Source organism: Helicoverpa zea, chromosome 25, assembly GCF_022581195.2.
Source record: "Helicoverpa zea isolate HzStark_Cry1AcR chromosome 25, ilHelZeax1.1, whole genome shotgun sequence".
NCBI classification, from domain to species: Eukaryota; Metazoa; Arthropoda; class Insecta; order Lepidoptera; family Noctuidae; genus Helicoverpa; species Helicoverpa zea.
The window spans coordinates 8313183-8329136 of NC_061476.1; the positions used below are offsets into that span (position 1 = coordinate 8313183).

At 38.5% G+C, this 15954-nt stretch overlaps 4 protein-coding genes and 1 long non-coding RNA gene across 6 annotated transcripts; 2 read left to right on the plus strand and 3 right to left on the minus strand.

The window, feature by feature from the left end:
- Positions 1-2538: 2538 nt before the first annotated feature.
- LOC124642629 lies at positions 2539-4281 on the plus strand. Of its 2 annotated transcripts, XM_047181144.1 has the most exons (3): positions 2539-2847; positions 3067-3117; positions 3214-4281. In XM_047181144.1, the coding sequence occupies exons 1-3, from the start codon at positions 2667-2669 to the stop codon at positions 4275-4277; spliced, it is 1296 nt and encodes a 431-aa protein (XP_047037100.1). In that variant the 5' UTR covers positions 2539-2666; the 3' UTR covers positions 4278-4281. The 2 variants fall into 2 exon arrangements, with proteins under 2 accessions (XP_047037100.1, XP_047037101.1); XM_047181145.1 differs by lacking the exon at positions 3067-3117.
- LOC124642630 lies at positions 3997-5356 on the minus strand. Its single transcript, XR_006985797.1, has 2 exons — positions 5251-5356; positions 3997-4125 (listed from the first exon to the last, which is right to left on the minus strand). It is a non-coding gene; the product is annotated as an uncharacterized LOC124642630 (long non-coding RNA).
- A 1335-nt stretch (positions 5357-6691) lies between these two features.
- LOC124642625 (heat shock protein 83) lies at positions 6692-9153 on the minus strand. The gene has a single exon (XM_047181141.1). The coding sequence runs from the start codon at positions 8979-8981 to the stop codon at positions 6828-6830; it is 2154 nt and encodes a 717-aa protein (XP_047037097.1). The 5' UTR covers positions 8982-9153; the 3' UTR covers positions 6692-6827.
- A 3535-nt stretch (positions 9154-12688) lies between these two features.
- On the plus strand, positions 12689-13615 carry LOC124642780 (protein lethal(2)essential for life-like). The gene is made up of 2 exons (XM_047181418.1): positions 12689-13431; positions 13534-13615. The coding sequence occupies exon 1, from the start codon at positions 12810-12812 to the stop codon at positions 13383-13385; it is 576 nt and encodes a 191-aa protein (XP_047037374.1). The 5' UTR covers positions 12689-12809; the 3' UTR covers positions 13386-13431; positions 13534-13615.
- Positions 13616-14416: 801 nt separating this feature from the next.
- LOC124642813 (phospholipid scramblase 2-like) lies at positions 14417-15052 on the minus strand. Its single transcript, XM_047181478.1, has one exon. It carries the CDS (start codon positions 15050-15052, stop codon positions 14417-14419), a length of 636 nt encoding a protein of 211 aa, XP_047037434.1.
- Positions 15053-15954: the final 902 nt, after the last annotated feature.

Sequence of the window (15954 nt, forward strand, 5' to 3'; positions counted from 1 at the left end):
GCTACTGCTCCATCTGCGTTAGCGTTAACGTTAATTTCAATGGCCAACTACACGTTACATAGGGCATTAAAAATGCGTGTTGGCTACACTTAGGTTACAATTCCGCAAAGAGTTAATCCCTCATGAAGTCACGCGTTAACACACATTAAAGAGGTTAAACTCAGACACACAAAATAATTCTAAACACTAAAGCTTTCTCATTTGACCATTCCATTATCGTCAATATCGTGCTCGTAAAATGCAGTTACCGCTTAAACAAAGTATCTACACTCGTCCTTGCATGCGTGCAATGAGATGGCATTAATGTAGCCAACATCACTTAGCGCTCTAAGCTACGCACTAAAACCCTTTGATGTGTCCAAAAAACCGACACCCGAGTTATCGCTTAACGTTTAATGCTATTAATAATGCCATTTGTATAAAATGCCATTAAAACGTTGGCCACATCTGTGTAACGCCAAAATTTTACGCGTTAAGACGCAGGTGGAGCAGGAGCATAAGCGATAACTCGGGTGTCGGTTTTTTGGACACATCAAAGGGTTTTAGTGCGTAGCTTAGCGCACTAAGTGATGTTGGCTACATTAATGCCATCTCATTGCACGCATGCAAGGACGAGTGTAGATACTTTGTTTAAGCGGTAACTGCATTTTACGAGCACGATATTGACGATAATGGAATGGTCAAATGAGAAAGCTTTAGTGTTTAGAATTATTTTGTGTGTCTGAGTTTAACCTCTTTAATGTGTGTTAACGCGTGACTTCATGAGGGATTAACTCTTTGCGGAATTGTAACCTAAGTGTAGCCAACACGCATTTTTAATGCCCTATGTAACGTGTAGTTGGCCATTGAAATTAACGTTAACGCTAACGCAGATGGAGCAGTAGCATTAACGTTTAATGCTATTAATAATGCCATTTGTATAAAATGCCATTAAAACGTTGGCCACATCTGTGTAACGCCAAAATTTTACGCGTTAAGACGCAGGTGGAGCAGGAGCAAGTGAAACAAAAAAGGGTAATGCTTAGTTCCAATTTTCGATACATTGCGCTGTATGCTCATACATCAACCTATAGACTCTAAAATACATACCTACAACTAGGTACAATATGATCAAAATTCTCGCAAACGATTGATTTCTTGAAAAAATGAACCTAATAATTTAAATCACTAATAATTTCTACGATATATTAGGTTACCAGCCAGGTTGTACCAGCTTTCATGTTCAGCATTCTCTTTCAGACTTGAATTCACTCCATAGAAATATTTTAACTAATAGAACTTACTAGGTACTTATGAAATCAGTTTATAATAAAGAACTTTCTCTTCCATTCTTATGATGAGGTACTTTCTCAACGTGTGGGCTTTGCCCGAACATTCGAGAAAAGTCACCCTGCCCTGCTCTCGGCCCCGGAGAAACTTGGTCACCGACGAACCTTCTCGTATGCTCTAACAATGCATTTTTGTTCTACAATATAATTTTTACGAATGTATAAATTACGTTTTTAATTTTTTGAAAGATAAGGGTTAGGGATTGAATAAGTACTTACTTATAGTCTTTTTCTTGGATCTGAGCTTATAGTCTTATAATAGGTAATACCTAGACCTTGTAATCTTAGATAAAAGAGAATTACCTAACTAGACTAGCAACTAATAACAGTAACACTAGGAATTGTAATATTTTGACTTGAATAAAGTGCTAATTTAAGCCTACCTATTTACAATATAAACTTTTTTTAACTTGGACTGCCTGTAAATAACGGTAGCTTTGGACTAATATTCTTTAAATACTTATTTCATGAGAGAAGTACTTTGTGGATCATAGGCGTAAGAGTGTAGCTTTTTATCCTCATAGTATAGACTTGATCTTAATTACTTCTCTCACTTGCATAGTTCTCTTAGCTTCCAATTGACGTAACAGACAGGTGTTTCTAGAACTCTAGAACTGGAAATATTTCAGACATATCTAGATCTACCTAGCTACGTATCTATGTAGTTGTCGCATCATTCTCTGTTCTTCAATATTGACGTCATTCAGATGCGGCTGACGTCAGATTGTAGCTCGAACATTTTTCTAGATGCATCTGAAATCAATATTATCTAACCTAGATGCGCAAGCCGTTAAAGGGCAAATTATTAGGATGGCAGATTATTTTTGAAGGTGTGAAATAATTCGTTTCGAATCAAAACTAAGGATTGTCTCCTACTCCTAACTAAATAAACAGGGCAAAGTTAACGTTTCACGTAATTGATTTGAGTATCTGTTTTTAGCCATAGGCACCTCGGAATAGTGTCCATAATAACTATTAGAAACATCAAAAAGGAAATCATATAAAGCATTTAGTAAAATGTTAGTAAAGAGAATCGAAGCAAGTAGGCGTACCTTCCGTTTTCAAGTTATTTCTCGAACATTGCAGACTCCTTAGTCCAAGTATTTCACCTTAGCTATTGGATACTAGATGGCGTTTTCATAAAATATCTTATAGTTACTATTTTGTTTTTCATTCAAAATAAATGAACCAAACGAACACTGATGAAATGTCAAAGTAATGCCAAATTAGCTCAGGGTACGGATCAAAAATTTTTATTTCCAAAATTCTAAAATAATATTATGAGTTTTTTGTGACCCATTGTTATTATTAATACACGATATAACAAAAATTTTAATAATGACGCGATGTAGCGTTCCTCTGTGTAGGGAAAAGGCAAACCATAGTTTCCCGAAAGACGCAGAACTAAGAAGACGATGGCTCGAGGCTATAAAGCGCGTTGATTTTGTTCCAAAAGGAGCAAGAGTCTGTCGAAAGCATTTTCATGATTCCGACTACATGAGGCCTGTTGGCTTTCCTGGTTAGTAACGGTAATTTCAATCTTATAATGCTGCCTAGAGCAGCAGGGTCCGGCCTCTTGCGACAAGGTATAATGGGTGAATATCCTTCAAATGGTGGTGAGGTTTGACCTGACCTCTCGTAGACGTCTACTGGAGGCCCTAATGTATGTAGAGTAGTACCTAGAATGCTCTAGGAATGACCCACTGACTAAGTACTAAGAAGGAATTTATCAATGCAGGCATATACGCAGGTAATAAGAAGGAATTCGACAATGCGGGCATCTACACAGGTAATAAGTTGATAATATTCGCCACACTGAGATAAATCAGCCCTAAAGTGAGGCCTAGCGCTGAGCACATTTGTAATTACGATTTGTATATTTCAGGGCGAGCGCCACTCCACAGGTTCCTGAAGAAGAATGCGGTGCCATCGATTTTCGAATGGAATTCAAGTTCATTATCAAGACTGAATCTCGCAAGGCTGAAGCGACGAAAAGGTCGCAGACACAGGAAATATCGTGAAAGAATCTCCAGTGATAGCCAAAAACGTGACTCTATGGATGCTGATGATTCTCATGACAAATGTAGCAACAGCACTAGATCGCATGCACAGAGTCATCACTGCCACGGCTGCTCTAAATATCTGGTGCGAGCTCAATGCACGCAGACCTCAAACAGCTTGAGATTATTTTCTGCAAAAGATTTAGTCACCGATGATGAATCTGTATATTTCTACACGGGGCTAGACACATATGCACAATTCACACTTCTTCTGTCAACTCTTGTGCCAATGGCCTGTGACATCAAGTATAGGTCAAGTGACTTATGTAATTTGTCCATTGAAGATCAATTTTTAATATTACTTATTAAGTTGAGGCGTAGCAAGCCTGACTTTGAAATAGGTAAAATGTTTGGTGTAAACAAATGTGATGTCTGTAATGTCTTTATTACTTGGGTGAATTTTGTTTGTGATAACTGGAGAAGAATTAGCTTCTGGCCTAGCCATCATTTGGCTAGTACACACTTGCCTTCTGTGTTTAGAGGCAGTTGTCCTACTGGCATTGTGGACAGCAAGACCAGTGAGATTCCTATAACAATGGAGAGTCAACATAATGCAGTGAAGGTATCATTTAGCCAATACAGGTTCAAGGATAAGTTAAAGTTCCTGGTAGGATGTTCTGCGGAGGGCCTCTCCATTTATTGCACTCAACTGGAGCCTCCTGTGTCCCTGACACCGGGTGAGGGTAAAGAAGAAGGTTTATTGAAGAGTGTCAACCATGAAGCTGCTAAGACTGTTCCTGTGGACAAACTAATAGATATGACAAAAACATATAAAATATTAGCATGTGCACTAAACCAGACTTATAACCCTTTGTCTGTAAAAATATTTTGTATTTGTGTTATGCTTTGTAGATTCAAGGAAGGTTTTGTTGGTAAAAATACTGCATAAATCACCTATGTGTTTTCTTTCTAGTAGACGTAGAGAAGCAATCAGAATTAGTGCCAGCAAAAAATAAATAAGCCTCTGCATGCTCATGTACAACTATTTTTGAAACAAAGTATTGATTAGCTTGCTAGGGGTGCTAACACAACTGTTGTACTACTACATAACTGTTAACTATACCTACCAACCAGACCTACCAGCCAACAAACATCACATAACGCTATCATCACCATACCAGGAATCGAATCTAGTACCTACCTACATTTCTAAGACTGCTGTCCGTCTTTCACCAGGCTGTATCTCATGAACCATGTTAGCCAGGCAGTTTATCGCGCAGATACCTATGTTACCACTACAAAAACAAATACTGAAAATTAAGATAGGTGTGCGAGGGCTGCCAATCAACAAAATAAAGTTTGTATGGTTTAAAGTTAATGTTAAGGAACCCTTCACGAGCACTGTCTATCGCAGTTCATTAGATACAAACACTGGTGACAAACAGACAGACGGACTCAGTTTTACCCTTTGGGCACGGAACCCTAAACTCAGAAATATTAGTTTCACCTACTGGGCAGACCGCCAAGTAATGTTTTGACACTAATTAGGTGTGTACCTAGTTATTTCAAAGGGCGATGACCTGTTAAAAACTCAAACTCAAAATCGTTTATTCAAATTAGGCTGATAAATCAGCACTTTTCGAACGTCAAAAACAAAAGACAGCCCCCAAAACGCCCGCCCTTCACCACTTCCTATGTGTTTTTGCTGGGAAGAAGTGGCGCAACAAACTCCCCAGCAACACATGTCTGTCTGTAAGGTTTGAAGAACCAGAATGTATACAAAACAAGTGAAATAAAAATATCATTATCACATGATAACCATTATAAAAAATTAAGAAAGAAAAAAACAATACAAACTTAACACAAGTAGGCTAGCACACAGTTTTACACCTATAAAGACTAAGTACTCAAGCATTACCTACAGTCTATTAAGTGTATCTATCTCCCTTGGAAGATGAAGAATGGGAATAGTGTTTCATGTCTTTGAATTAAATGATTGTTAGTTGAAGGCTCAAAACTGCTGTTATCGGTTTTGATAACAGAATTATGTTATAGCTAAATATGGCATGGTTAACATTGATTGGGGAATACCCCAAAAATGTATAGGAACGAAATAAAATTAGCCAGATAAGCTATTTCCCCTGGCTTTGTTTTACCAATTTATTTATACAAGCAAACTTTCGAATTAATTCAGAATAGATGAGAAAGTAACTCTGTTTACTTATCTTTCAATCTAAGAGATGGATAAAGGCTGAACCGATTTGGATTGTTTGACATGGTTAAACAAACAAAACACGATTTATTATATTTTTAGCTGTTTCCCTATGTCCAGGGCGAACTTCCTGTACCCGGATAAAAAAAATTCCGGTTGCTGGGGGATAGTGCAACTTCCCAACAATGAAATAATTTTTCTAACGGTTCAGCTTCAGAGATTTTAGGGTACAAACAAATAAATGTTTTCTCTTTATTTTATTAGTAAGGAAGGTTTATGTAGTGGAGAACATACTATTTTACTCTGTCTGGGAAACCCCCTGAATGTGGAAACTTTAAACAAAGCTATTGTTTGATTTTGTATTATAAGGAGGTACCTACTTCATTTAGTTCTAAAATTAAGTACCTGCCTATACAAGGATTAAGTATTATAGAAAAATGATGTGGGTGCACTGTAGACAGTGGGTCCTCAGAAAGGTACAGCAGCCAACATCTCCAATGCATTATCTAACAGCACAAAAATCAGATGCTGTATGGGATGTGCAAGTAGGTACCTACATATTTATGAACCTACTTGTGAAAGATCTTATGCAGGGTGCAGCATCCAGCATCTTCGCTGCATTTCAGCAAAATAAGCTGCTGTGTGGGATGTGCAAGTACATATTTATATGAACCTACTTAAGAAATAGCTAAGTAGGGCCCTGCATTCAACACCTTTGTTGCATTATAGCACAGTACCTACCTATGTATTGTATAATTATATACGTGAGATATGAACTCGTGATCGAGTAATACCTAAATAACCATGAATAGGAAAGATCTGTGTGTGTGTACTCAGAATACAAAGTATGTATCTACTCTGTTAGATACCTACTATTATGGACATACTTGTGATAAGAGTATTATATAATTAGTTGAATAGGCCTACCCAGTGAGAACTATTACTAGGTACCTACCCAACCCTATGAAAGATATTGCAATGTCCTTTGAAGTTACATGTTATTACACAAGCTATTTAATTAAGATTGTACATGAAGGACTATGTGCAATATCTTCATATTACCAAGTAGATAGGTAGGTGTATCTGTGTGTGTCAGTCTCTTGTGTGTACCTAATCTTAAGTCCTAGGAGGAAGGGAATAAAACAAGTAAATAATTTGTTAATGTTACCATTTATTTTGAATAATGGAATTTGAACTAAATCAGTCTTTGGCTGTACACCAGTGCACAAAATAACTTCGCGATACAATCACATAAGAAACACCATTACAACATGGCTAAGCTGAGATTTAATCTACTTCCTCCATGCGCGACGCGTCATCAGCGTCACCCTCTAGCGGGGGCACATCGCCGGCGCTCGACTCCTCCACCTGGATAGGCTCATCCTCGTCGATGCCCAGACCAAGCTTGATCATGCGGTAGATGCGGGACGCGTGCACTTGTGGCTCGTCCAGGGTGAAGCCAGACGACAGCAACGCAGTCTCATACAACAGGATGACCAAGTCCTTCACAGCCTTGTCGTTCTTGTCAGCCTCCGCCTTCTGCCTCAGAGTCTCGACAATGGAATGGTCAGGGTTGATCTCAAGGTGCTTCTTAGCTGCCATGTAACCCATGGTGGATGTGTCACGGAGAGCCTGGGCCTTCATAATACGCTCCATGTTGGCTGACCAACCATACTGAGCAGTGACGATGCAGCAGGGTGACTCAACCAGACGGTTGGACACAACAACCTTCTCGACTTTGTTGTCAAGGATGTTCTTCATCACCTTGCAGAGGCCTTCGAACTTGACCTTGTCTTCCTCACGCTTCTTCTTTTCCTCCTCATCCTCAGGGAGTTCCAGTCCCTCCTTTGTGACTGAGACAAGAGTCTTGCCATCGTACTCCCTCATCTGTTGTACTACATACTCATCAATGGGCTCAGTCATGTAGACAACTTCATAACCACGCTTCTTGACTCGCTCAACAAATGAAGAGTTGGCTACCTGGTCACGGTTCTCACCAGTGATGTAGTAGATGTGTTTCTGGTTCTCCTTCATGCGGGATACATACTCCTTGAGGGAGCATGCCTCATCACCGGAGGCAGATGTGTGGTAGCGGAGCAAGTCAGCCAGTTTGGACCTGTTCTGAGAGTCCTCGTGGATGCCAAGCTTCAGGTTCTTGCTGAACTGTTCGTAATACTTCTTGTAGTTCTCCTTGTCCTCAGCTAACTCCTCGAAGAGTTCTAAGCATTTCTTAACTAAGTTCTTCCTAATTACTTTGAGGATTTTGTTTTGTTGGAGCATCTCACGAGAGATGTTGAGGGGCAGGTCCTCACTGTCGACCACACCCTTGATGAAGTTCAGGTACTCAGGGATGAGGTCCTCACAGTTGTCCATGATGAACACCCTGCGCACGTACAGCTTGATGTTGTTCTTGCGCTTCTTGTTTTCAAACAAGTCGAAGGGAGCACGGCGGGGCACAAACAGAAGTGCTCTGAACTCTAGCTGACCTTCAACAGAGAAGTGCTTGACGGCCAGGTGGTCTTCCCAGTCGTTGGTGAGGGATTTGTAGAAGTCACCATACTCCTCCTGTGTGATGTCATCAGCGTTGCGGGTCCAGATGGGCTTGGTCTTGTTAAGCTCCTCATCCTCCGTGTACTTCTCCTTGATGGTCTTCTTCTTCTTCTTATCCTTCTTGTCCTCCTCCTCATCCTCGCCGACATCCTCAATCTTGGGTTTGTCGTCCTCCTTCTCGTCCTCTTTCTTCTCCTCCTCGGCCTCGTCATCAGACAATTCCTTCTCGCGTTCCTTCTCCACCATCAGTTTGATGGGGTAGCCGATGAACTGTGAGTGCTTCTTAACGATTTCCTTGATCTTGTGCTCTTCAAGATACTCAGTGAGGTCTTCCTTGATGTGTAGTACGATCATGGTACCGCGACCGAGGGGCTCGCCGTGGTCGGGGCGGACTGTGAATGAGCCTCCCGCTGATGACTCCCACATGTACTGCTCGTCATCATTGTGCTTCGAGTGAACAGTCACGCGGTCAGCCACCAAGTAGCATGAGTAGAAACCCACACCGAACTGACCAATCATGCTGATGTCAGCGCCTGCCTGAAGAGCCTCCATGAAGGCCTTGGTTCCCGACTTGGCGATGGTACCAAGGTTATTGACGAGGTCAGCCTTGGTCATACCAATACCGGTATCAATAATTGTAAGTGTACCTTCGCTCTTGTTGGGGATGATCTTGATGTACAGCTCCTTGCCGCTGTCCAGCTTCGATGGGTCGGTGAGTGACTCATACCGGATCTTGTCCAAGGCGTCAGAAGAGTTGGAAATCAGCTCACGGAGGAAGATTTCTTTGTTGGAGTAGAATGTGTTGATGATCAGGGACATGAGCTGGGCGATCTCCGCCTGGAAGGCGAAGGTCTCCACCTCCGCGACATCGGTCTGCATTTCTTCGGGCATTTTAACTGTTTCACTTAATATAAAGAGTTCTCAGGTTAAAAGTAACGTTTGTAGCACAGAATACTTCTTGACTTGACTAGCGCGGTTATATTATACACGTGTTATAAGATCGCGTGGAATCGCAGCGTATCTCTCACTTCGCGTTTCTTGATTTAAATGACGCCGGGCAGCATGTCAGATTGCTTATATAGACTCCACACGCAAGCGCCATCTGTTAGCGAGTGGAAATATCTAGATTTGGCGCGCTACTCATCAGGGGTTCAATACAGTAGGAACATATTTCTTTAAGAATATTTACATTTATCAGAAAGTACATGTTTGTGCAAGAAAGTCGATATTCTAAAGTGTTATTGGGATGAAAAAAGTTTTAAGGAGAGGAGCAAAACATTTAAATGTTTTTTTTTTAAATAGTTATACACCATACGCCTTCAAATATATCTTGATTTGAATGTCAACAGGCCGCCTTCACCATTAACTAATAATAATGATTCACATTAGGCCACAAAAAAAAACTATAGTCTAAGAAGCCATACTTTAAAATTATGACATGACTTCTTCAGTTTAATATAATGGACTCTCCATTATATTAAACTCTATCACTATTCGCCAAATTCCGTAAATAATATATGTCGATAAAGAGAAATAACCGAATTAAAATTATTAATATCTTAGGTAAAGTAGGATAAGAAAACTATAAAGTTCTCGTCATCAAAAGCAGAATCATATTTTTTATGTTTGTTGTTTTGTATAAATATTTTATACCAAATCTAACTATTTCACTCACTGGAAGCATGAAATGCAAAACTTGAATATACAAAATGTTTGCAGCATCTGCCACGAGTTTTATGAATTCTCTATTTGTCGAGCGGCGGCGCTAGTATCGTGGTAAAGATTTTCTGTGGAACATTCTAGAAACTTCGAGATCCTTCCAAAAATTTAGTGAAATCTTTATAATTTTGTATGAAAGTACAGGCAAAATAAGTCGAAACTAGAAGTTTACATCGAAATATTCCTATAGCAAACAACATCTCTGTTAGTTACATTGATGAACATATATTTTTCACTACTTTGCTGGTTTCTACTAGAACCTTCGAACCTTATCCGGCGTGTAGTTCGACTTTTGCCCGCCGTCAGCGCTAGTGTCATCCGCCGTAACATATATGTCAAGTTCAATGAAATGTCTGGTGATACCAGAAAATAAAATAATCGTATTTGTTTTATTATACATATTGTCATTTACTGGTCTTTTTCTATCAGACAGAATCTTCAAGTGGACAACTTTTACTGCGATTTGCATCTAACGAGATATTTTATACATAGAAAAGTATTATATCTAAATCTTAATTAGTTCTCAATGTTTATAAAATAAATCCTAAATTCTGTGTTTAATGATTTTTTTTACTTGTTAGCTTTAATTAGCTTTAGGTTTAATTATCCTCACTAACTAATCCAGTGAATACTTACCTTTATAAAATGATGCATTTCTAGCAAATAAAAAAACGAGTAAAAAGTTCAATTCACAACACAGTGCTAGTAGCAGAGATTACTGTAATAGTTACCTAGTAGTCTCGTCACATTTGTTTACTTTTGAGGTGTTAATTATATTATTTTATTAACTTATGTTTCATCGTTTTTTGTTTATTTCGCAGTTCATTTCAAAGTCTAGATTGCATTAGTATAAAATAAAAAATCTACGTTTTCCGTTCTATAGATGTTGGCAACACAAGGTCTAGAAACTGTATTGATTATGACTTTAGGTACTCTGCAGGTGTTTTATTTTAGATCTACGCCCTATACAAGAACACAATGATGTGAATGCACCAAATATATAGCATTTTATACTAATTGACCTTTTCCAAAATAACATGCAGTTTATAACTTACATAGATTTGCCGGGTAAATGATACGCCGGTATCTGCCGGAAACAATGCGGTTTTGGTTCTATCTAGACAGTTCTTTGTACAAACGGGAAACAAAGAATATTAATAAACTTTATTATAACCTGATTTATTGTTATGGACCTACACGTGTTCTTGTCTTATTGAGCGTTTATTTTTACCCAAGTAGCGCATGCAGAAACTAACGTAGGGTTACCCATTTCTTTCGTTCGTAATCATAGCTCACTGTGCGTGGTACCTGCGTAACTTTGTACATAACAAGTTCTTAATGCAATTTGTAAAGTTAACGCAGCGTGGTGTTAAAAAAAAGTACCTATTCAAATGCACCTTTTAGCTCGCATGCTAACTTGCATTGTCTGCATCTGTCGGTTCCATAAAATCAATATGATGCCGGCGTTTTCTAGAACGTTTTCAAGCCTCGCTTGCTAGGGCGTGATTCAATTTCATTCTTGTAAGGTACTTGAAATTAGATGACTAATACGAACCCACTACTAGGAATGTGATAAGAGATTTTAAATGAATATCAAGTACCGCATGATTGAGTTTTGCGAATACAATGTTTAAAATTATAATATATTTTCTGCTAGCTACTTTCATCTACCTAGTTCATTCAAAAGTACACAGCTCGCATTCCTGCAACATTGTAGGAAAATAGTACGGCTGACTTACAATTTACAAATTAGGTACCTACATTAATGCATTTCATTGATGTTTGAACAGAGTCTTGTAAATCTATGAATCTACTTACAAGTAATACCTACCTATACATACACAGTTAACTCTTTTACAACATACGATAGTGTGTCGTCAGATTGATGACTAAAAAAATTCGCGCGCTCTGCGTTCCGATGATTAAGCAGACATACACGTGGTGATAATTTGTAGGTTAATTTACAAAAAATAAATGTTTAAGCTTTTAAAATAGTCACGAGATGATAACGTGGAAATGATTAATATCATTTTAATTCAAGAATACTTTGCATTACATTAGGTAGATAGGTTTAACTTGCAAGAAAATTACGGAAGTCGGTAGTCGGTAGTTTCTACGGGCTGATAGTGCGAGGCGACGGACGGGTCAATGACATGACTTTAATAGAATAAAATCAATGTCAATTAGCAAGGATCAATCAATAATTCTGCGTGTAATGTAATTAAAGTGTTACTTTTGTTAATTTATTCTATACTTGTGCTATCCTTTCTTCCTTTGTTTAGATCAGTCTAACGATGACAATACCATTTTCTAACGCAGTACCTATGAGTCAACTTGTTAAATATTGATGCCGTGCAATTTCAGTAACTAAAAATAGAATAGAATATATTTTGTATTTTAATGCATATTATCTGTAGTTTCTCGATCATTCCCCCAAGCCATTGCATCTTTCCACAATGTTCTGGCACCGGGAGATCCTGTTTTGCAAGTTGTGGAATCATTGTTTGCCCTCTAGCGGAATATAGAGATAATATTTTTTGGTGCCCAAGGATTCTAGGGCACAAAATTAATCTTGTGCTTTTAACAATAACACAAATTAGATTTACAATTAAAAGAATGGCTAATGAATCTGAAAAGATAAGTAATTTTATCTAAATCAAGAATAAATAATAATTTTTATCAAAGCGCCATCTATTGTCGAATGGATACTAAAAGTTTCATTCCATTGTAATACATTTACGCTACTCCCTAACAGATGTCGCTGTTCACATGTTCTAGAATTAAATGGAATCTTGTCGAAGCTACTCGAAAATGTCTTTTTCGTCGACAGGAAATATAAAAGTTGCGCGCGCCTCTATCGGCGTCAGTATTGAACTAAACGCAAGCGATTCCGAGTGAATAGCGAGAGAGATTCCAAGCGGAATTTCAAGTGAGATTTGCTTTCAAGAAAACTAAGAGTGAGTTTAAAAGTAGGTACTTCGATAATTTATAAACTGAAAAATGGCGCTTCTACCATATTTGTTTGACGATCTACGCCCACGTCGTATTCGAGATCAGCTGTTTGGATTAGATCTGTCTCCGGACGACTTCTTGGCTGACATAGTTGACCGGCCGATGCTCTCCGTGCGCAAGTACATTCGTCCGTGGAGGAATTTGGCCGCAGTCGCCCGGGACGTTGGTTCAACCATCAAGTCTGATAAGGACAAGTTCCAAGTGAATTTGGATGTTCAGCACTTTGACCCAGAGGAGATTTCTGTCAAGACTTCGGATGGTTATGTGGTGATTGAAGGAAAACACGAGGAGAGGAAAGATGAGCATGGATATGTGTCCCGCCACTTTACGCGTCGGTATGCCCTGCCTGAAGGTTGTAACCCAGAGACTGTGGAGTCCAGGCTGTCTTCCGATGGTGTGCTGACTGTAGTGGCTCCGAAGGTGTCTGAGAGCAAGAATGAGAGGGCCATCCCCATCACTCAGACGGGACCAGTGAGAAGAAAGGCTCATGAAGAACAAGAAATCAATGGCAGTGCTGAAGAAGAAGCAATAGAGAAAACCCCGCAAAAGAAACGCAAGAAGTAGAATATCAGAAATTTCGTTTAAGTTTAAATAGTTAAGTAACCGCTACGTACGGTAGACCGCACATCAGTGGTAACTGTCATGCACCTTAACTCGATAGTAATAAGTACGATTTTCCAATAAAACTGTTACCACTGACCTGAAGTTGACTGTACCTCCGTTAGTTAAAATAAGACTGATTTCAGTATTTCTAAGATTATTTGAATAAATACCTTTTACTTTTTTCTCTAAAATTGCATTGTTTTATTTCAAACTCCTAGCAAAAAATTACAGTAGGTAAACACTCGTAAAACAAACATTGCTTAGTAAGATTTAGCAGGCGCTATAGTTTTCTTTTTTTTTTTTTTTTTTTTCAAAATACATTCTGTAGATAATTGTGAGAATGTCAATCAGATTTATTTTAAGGGTCAATTCCCACTGAAAGAGCAGCGGCCGGCAGCGGCCGTAATTGCAAGGGATTGAGCGCGAGCGCGGCGGGCAGCGCGGCGCCGCGCTCTTACATTTTCCGTGCTCTTACGGCCGCTGCCGGCCGCTGCTCTTTCAGTGAGAATTGACCCTAAGAAAGCTTATTATTTACCAGCACAATCTGAATAGGACAAAGCAATGCAATTTACTCTGGTAGCCTGTATGCTGTAGGTCAGATATCAAAAAAGTATTTACTGCTTTAACTAAGTGCCTGTAGACCTCATTTACTTATAATATGAATTCGAAGTGAGTTCTGAAGTCCAGATGCTGCTGCAATGTAGGTACTGACCATTGCTAAATTTTGCTAGAAATGGTTACCTACTTCTGATGACAAAAAAAATATTTCAACTATCAACAATTTCAACATTTGTATAAATAATTGGAATTATTGTACGCCTATCGTCGTCGCGCCGAATTCTGAAACGCGAACCATCGTTTCATTGCTCACGCGTTTTAAACAGGAGCTTGATATATTAAAACAAAATACATATATGTAGCGAAATTATTGATTTATTGGTCGTTCAAGTTACAATTCAGAATGCAATAGCTGTAAACAATTGTTATTTCTTTCAATATTTCGAACAAGCTATTAGGAAACTCGCTCCAAGCAACACTGTTTTATCTTTAACGTCTAGTTCGGGAGGGAAGGTTACTCCGAAGTTTTTGACGTCAAAAACCATGGTTGTGGGTAACTTATCTTGCACCACGCCTATGGAACGATTGCCATACACCAAGAACACTTTGTAAGCATAATGAAACATGCCCTCAGCACGAATCTTCAAAACCTTTTTCCCGACTTGGTTCTTAACGCTGTAAGTATCGATGCAAGACAGACATTTTTGAACCGACCCCACGAAGTTCCCCGGCGGTGCCCAAACTAACACTTTATTCGCAAATATCTTGAAAGGCTTTTCTACGTTAATTACTTCGTTGCCATAGTTGTTGAATATTTTTACGTTAAAGGCTTGGAAGCGTTTTGTTAGGACTGCCAAGAAAACTTTTTGTCCTCCGCGGTTGAAGATAGTGTATGCTATGCCGCTCGTGCCTATCAAGTCGTGTAGGACATCTCTCTTCTCAGCAATGATGAGCTGGTCCAGGGGATAGACAAATGCTAGTCCTGGGATAGTTTCGTCTGGGACATTAGGACAGGTCATCCAAGGCGTTATGTCTTCGACCTCGTTTTTCTGAATATTCGTTATTGGCATTTACATTGGTCTTTACGTCGATGTGTTCTGGCTTCATGATACGTTATAATGGTTGATATGCCTGTCGTTCATTAAAACGGCATTCATGATTTTTTATTTACATTTTCTTTACAAATTCGGTGAATGTACATTGACGTTACTATTGACATTCATGACCAACAATTTGTATTCTTTTTGATTAAATAACCAAAGACATTACGGTTTTTTTCTTGGAAAGTGCAATAAAAAAAAAACAATTTACTACATTTATATTACTCTTTCTGAGCCAAAGGAATAGTTATTGCTTATTTTACTTATTTTCCTATTATTTTCTTTAAATAGCGCCATCTCTTGGATATAATTCGAACAACGTCAGATTCCTCCGTAGTGAAACATGGCTATCACTATGACATGTCGGTTTGTTAGTGTTACTGATACTCACCGTTAGATGGCGTTAGGTTACCAGTTGAATTTTATAGTCGAAGACCTCGAACTGTGCTCGACCCCTCAAGAAAAGAAACAGGATGAAGAATTCATTTTTATTTTTACTTAGGCATTATTTGATCTGATATGTATTTGTTTGTCTCTCTGGGAATACTTTTATCATATATTTTAAAAAGTACTTTGTTTACTTACGCATTAATACGTTCCTACATAATGTAGTGAATTTAATGTGTAGAAGCTTAGTACATTTAGTAATTACTGTACTCCAGTAATTTTTAAATACATATAATCTATTTTCATAAAACCTTTTCATGTTTACATTTTATTATTCATATTTACCTACACTGTTATTATAGAATTAAAAAATAATATTTTTATTAGAAGTAGTAGGTATCTACAGAGACTTATAAACCAAAGTACAATCCATAGACAATTGGTTTTCGAAACCATACAAATATGAAACTTAAAGCATTCCTTAC